The 5,744-nt window shown below is 36.2% G+C and overlaps 1 protein-coding gene across 1 annotated transcript; it reads right to left on the reverse strand.

Moving 5' to 3' along the window:
• Nucleotides 1-3,130: 3,130 nt before the first annotated feature.
• LOC140878738 (uncharacterized) lies at nucleotides 3,131-3,823 on the reverse strand. Its single transcript, XM_073282353.1, has one exon. The coding sequence runs from the start codon at nucleotides 3,821-3,823 to the stop codon at nucleotides 3,131-3,133; it is 693 nt and encodes a 230-aa protein (XP_073138454.1).
• Between the last annotated feature and the right edge of the window lie 1,921 nt (nucleotides 3,824-5,744).

Below are 5,744 nucleotides of genomic sequence, written 5' to 3' on the forward strand. Positions count from 1 at the left end.
CGTAAATTATGGTTTAGATTCCTACCCTTGGTTTGATCCCTACATCACCATCCCGATCATCCATGTGTGAGTCATTTGCATGATCATCGAGTTAATATTTACATGTAAGTTATATGTACATATGCATGCTAAGTCCCTGAATCAAGAATGAAAGAAAATATTTTTATGAACAAAGTGAGATGTTTGTAACCACAGTAAAGCATGTGTTTGGACGAGCTAGGAGACGTATTGGCTTCCCTTACCAAAATTCATGGGTTTGGATGAGTTGAGAGAAATCTTGGCTTCCCTTACCACCCACAGGGCAAGACGAGTTGGAAAATATCCTAACTTCCTTGCGGCATAGTGGACTGCAGCCATGATCGAGATCGAAACCACATAGTCACAATTGAAGGATCTAAGTACAATACATTTATGACCATGTTTCAGTGCAGTTTATGCAGTTACATTGATTATATTCGACTTAGCCATGCATATGTTCCATTCATGTTCACATCCTTTATAAAAATATTTTGCTTAAGTTAAGGGCACAAAAATATTTTTATTACAAACTATTTTTAATCTGCGTGTGCATGTATTAATGTAGTACTCGTTATTTCTCCCATAATCTTGTTGGGACTCTAGGCTCACTACATCTATTTGGTGCAGGTTAATTTATTGTAGATATCGAAAGGCATGACTATCGAGTGTACTGCGATGCGGGCACGACACATCCCTCCGACTTATGCTAGTCTCCCACAAAAGCTTACTTTAGAAAGTTTAAAGTCTTTCATGTTGTTGTTTGTATAAATGTTATTGTAAATATTTCTAGAATTATTTGTGGGCGTGTAAATATGTAATTGCTTAATCTTTTGACATTTGGAATGTCGAATCTTTTTTTTTGGTTCTCGTTCATTTATCGGTCTAGTATATTTAGTATTATTGGTTTTTTTAGTTGCTGTCTGTGACAAGCGGGTTTAAATATAAATAGATAGGTCATGTCAAAAATTTTCTTAAAATCCGCATTTTTATTTAATTATTATTTAAATTAGAGTTAGGGTCGTTTCAGACAGTCCAATCGACTATGAACTTACTTTATAATATAAAATAATTAAAATATGTGTTTAATGATCGTTACCACATGTACAATCTCATATTTATTTACTATAGTATATTCAAGATCATTATCAATACAGTTTGCATGAGTATACAGATAAGTAAAATGCCAAAATAATTAAAACGTAATTATATTAAAGTAATTTTTTTTATTACATTTGAGTCAATAAAATCTCCAACCAACTTGGCTTACAGGACATCTACTCTAACAATCTCTCACTTGCCATAGAGCCAACTACTCGTAAATTTTAATCACATTACTTCGCGATGCTTCTCAAACAATGGTCCTGGAAAGGGCTTTGTAAGTTGATTAACAACGTTATTCGCAGAGGCAACTCTCTTGACTCATATATCTTCTCTTGCCACAATCTCCTGGATGGTGTGGAATTTCATGAGTATATGTTTGAATCACTGACGAAACCTTGGTTTCTTTTCTTGTGCAACGTCACCAATTTTGTCGCATTACACCGGGACTGAATCAACTCCATTAGGAAAAACACCCATGGACAAAATTCCTCATTCAAACTTCCTCCTTGGCTGCAGCAGATGCTGCAATGTATTCGGTCTCAGTGGTAGAATTCACAACGGTGTCTTGCTTGGATAATTGACGAGACCTTGGATCCTTTGCTTGTACAACGACACCAGTGTTGTCGCATTACATCGGGACTGAATAAACTCCATTAGGAACAACACCCAATTCTTGGACAAAATTCTTCATTCAAACTGCCTCCTTGGCTGTAGCAGACGCTGCAATGTATTCGTTCTCAATGGTAAAATTCGCAACGGTGTCTTTCTTGGAACTCTTCCAAAATACAGCAGCACCATTGAGTATGAATACAAAATCATATGTCGATTTAGAATCATCTTCATCACATTGGAATCTAGAATCATTAAAGCCCTCCAATTTTAATTCTCCACCCCCATAAACCATTAAAAATATTTTGGTACTTCTCAAGTACGTAAGAATAACCTTCATGGATTTTCAATGTATTGGACTAGGGTTTGCCTAATAGCGGCTCATAACACTTAGACCATAGGTTACATCAGTGCATGTAGATACTACCAATGGCTGACACATAAGAAACACGTGTCATCATCTATATCTCTTCATCAGTCTTGGGAATTACTTTAAATAGATTAACATCATGATACATTGGTAAATATCCTCTCTTGGACACTTCCATAGAGAATCTATTTAGTACGGTATCAATATATGTCGCTTGGGTGTTCCCCAACATCCTCTTTGATCTATCTATATTGATTTTTATTCTCAATACATAGGATGTTTCACCCATATCTTTCATGGATAATTTCATTTCCAACCACATTTTAGTTGATTGCAATAACCCCGCATCATTTCCAATTAGGAGGATATCATCAACATACAGTACAAAGAATGTCACTACACTCCCTATAACTTTTTTGTACACACATGGTTTGTAATGGACCGGGTGCGTCCCTCTGCCTCTGGTCCATCTGGCCTCAGCTCTGGGGTCCCACGACCATACTCATGGTCTTCTTCCCACCTGGCTGGAGGAGTTTTTGCCCTCCATAGGAATCGAACTTGTACGCGGGGGGGGGGGGGGGGGGGGGGGGGGGGGCGCTGGTAAATTAAAATTTTAATTTAGAAATCACTACAAAATTTTCAACATAACATAAAAATCGAAGTGAAAACCACAAGTTTCTCTTCATAAAATCATCAAAATCTGGATAAATATTATTCAAAAGTTCAAACGTTAATAATGATAGTGTATGCATAAACGAAAAAATTACAATTTATGCCAAAAGAGATGTAACTTAAATAAAATATTACTTTAGTTGCAACCTTCGATATTTCAAGATATCAAACCTATCAATTATGTACTCTATATCAATCTCACGAAGTATCTCTTTCTTAATATACAAAACCATTGCATTGTTTAAATATTCTTGCTCCATTTTGTTGCGAAGTGGTGTTGTGAGAAGTTTCATCCCTGAAAATGCTCGCTCTGTTGTAGCCATTGAAACTGAAAGAGTCAAGACCAGATGAATCAACCTATCAATAACGAAATAAATCTTTGACTTCTTTATTTTCAACTAGCAGTCGGCATAATTTAGGAAGATAATCAACATCTTTAAACCTCGGATCCTCAAATAAATCAAGCTTGTAATGGTCCAATTGAGTCTTCAAATGCTTCATGTCATCTTTGAAAAAATCATTGGGATAGAATTTATCAATTAAAGAATAAATATCCCTTTCAGAGAATGATTTGAAACCATCACTATGATTCAAGGCTTCACACAGAGTAAGAAGCTCTATTGATTTCTCGGTAAATCTTGTATTCAACTCCATCAACTGTTTGTCAATCACAACATTGAATACATGAAAATGATAGTATTCCTCCACTGTAAAATGATTTTTCTGCTCACAAGAATGCTTAGTACTTTCATTATAACGATCAGTCAAATCAGGCACTGCAATGTCATGAGTATCACAAAAATTATTCACACTCCACATAAAATCTTCCCATTCATCATCTCGCATTTTCTGGAAAAGCAATTTTGTAGTAGCGACTAAACTCATTGCATTCAAAATGTCTTGATTTTTTCGTTGCAATTCTTGGCACAACACATCAGATGTTTCCAAAACTCTATGCATCAAAAATAAGATAAACACAAAATCAAATGTCATCATCACTTTAAGCAAACCTTTAGCCTCCGCATATATGCTAAAGGTCAACTTTCCCCCCATGAGATCTTCAAGAAGTGTACAAATTGAACCAAATAATTCAATAACCCGGATAACAGATGTGTAATGTGAACTCCAACGAGTAGATGCGGATCGTTTCAAAGTACTAGCTTGATTAACTCCAGTTCCAGTCCCAAGCTTTCCAGATTTTATCAAATCAATGATTTCATCTTCTTGAATTGATTTCAATTGAGAATGCCTCTTTGAAGATGTCACGCCTCGGGCTCAGGCTCGTGCCTGCGCGACTGCACAAAATGGACCCCTATAGCAACTACTTCGTATGCGTCTTCGCTTTTACGAAAATGATTAACCCAAGTTGCTATAGAAGTCCATTGTAGCCCATTATAAACTCATTTTAAATCCTTCATTTTTTCCATATGGGACAGGGGTATCACAATCACCCCTCCTTCATAACGCGCATCTTCATCGTGACCTGACCTTCGATCCACCAGCACCGAGAATCTAGAGATGACTCCTACAGGTTCAAGAGGTGGCTCCCGTCATGCAGCACTTTGCCCCGTAGGTTCAAGAGGTGGCTCCCAAACACGTAGAACTTTGCCCCACATAACACTTATTTTCCAGGGTCTGCCGGCTGGTGACCGTCTTTGATACCATTCTGTCACACCCTGACCCAGGCCCTCCTGTGCGACTGTACACAATGAGCTCCTATAGCAACTACTTCGTATTCATCCTCGATTTTACGAAAATGATTAACCCAAGTTGTTATATAAGTCCATTGTATCCCATTATAAACTCATTTTAAATCCTTCATTTTTTCCATGTGGGACAGGGGTATCACAGAAGAAGAACCCACAAAATTGACAATTGAACTCAATTTGAAAAAAAAAAGCCATACATCTGATACCACTTTAGCTGCTCCAACTAAAGTAGGTTGCAATCGGTGAGCAAAACAATGAATATAACATGAAAACAGACAATCTTTGAGGAATAATGCTTGTAACCCATTCCATTCTCCCTGCATATTTCTAGCACCTTCGTATCATTGACCTCACATATTTTCAATCAAAAGCTTATGTTGTGTCAAGATGTTAAATATATGTGTTTTCAAAGTCAAGGAACTAGTGTCATCAACACCAACAAATTCAAAAAAATCTCTCTCTAACAAACCCGTCACAATCTGTGTACCGCAAAAAAATAGCCATTTGTGATCTATGAGATTCATCAACTGCTTCATCAACAAGAATACAAAATTTAGCATCACCCAATTTCATCACGAATTTTACTTCGCACAAGATCTACAATAATTTTTAGTATCTCCTGTTGAATTGACTGTGATGTATACTTGGCATTTTTAGTAGCTTTATCTAATATAATATGACCAATTTCTTTGCACAATTCTCCTTGAAATTTGACCAATTGTTTTTTTTTTTTTATAATATTTTTTGATTGTATATTCATCCTTCCATCAATATGTTGAGATACATTTTTCAAGCCCTCCCATTTTTTCATAGCAGTACCATGTAGTGAATTGCAATCCCCTACATGTCTTTTCAATGGACATGTTTTTCAATTCACTCTTTTTCAATTCTTGAATCCTTCAACTGTAAATTTTTTATGATGTGATGAAGGAATATAAAAAAGATAACAGGGAAAACAAAATGCACTTTCTTTTACTTTAGAAAACTTGAGCCATTACGAACCAAGAAGATTGAAAACCGCGCTTTTGATGCTTAAAATCAACAAGTGGATATTCATAAATGGGTAGATATGGTCCCATAGCAACATATTCTCTCCTAACATCATCTTGTTTATCACAGGGATATTCCCATATTGCAATTCGTTTCTCAGGATCTCACTCATAGAATGTATTATTTCCTTCTAATGGATCAAGAGCAACTTCATTGTCAAGTTTGAGATTTTTGGTTTCCACTGTAGATCTTGAACTGAACGGAGGAGGATCATT

The sequence above is a fragment of the Henckelia pumila genome, chromosome 2 (assembly GCF_033568475.1).
Source record: "Henckelia pumila isolate YLH828 chromosome 2, ASM3356847v2, whole genome shotgun sequence".
Classification (NCBI taxonomy): Eukaryota; Viridiplantae; Streptophyta; class Magnoliopsida; order Lamiales; family Gesneriaceae; genus Henckelia; species Henckelia pumila.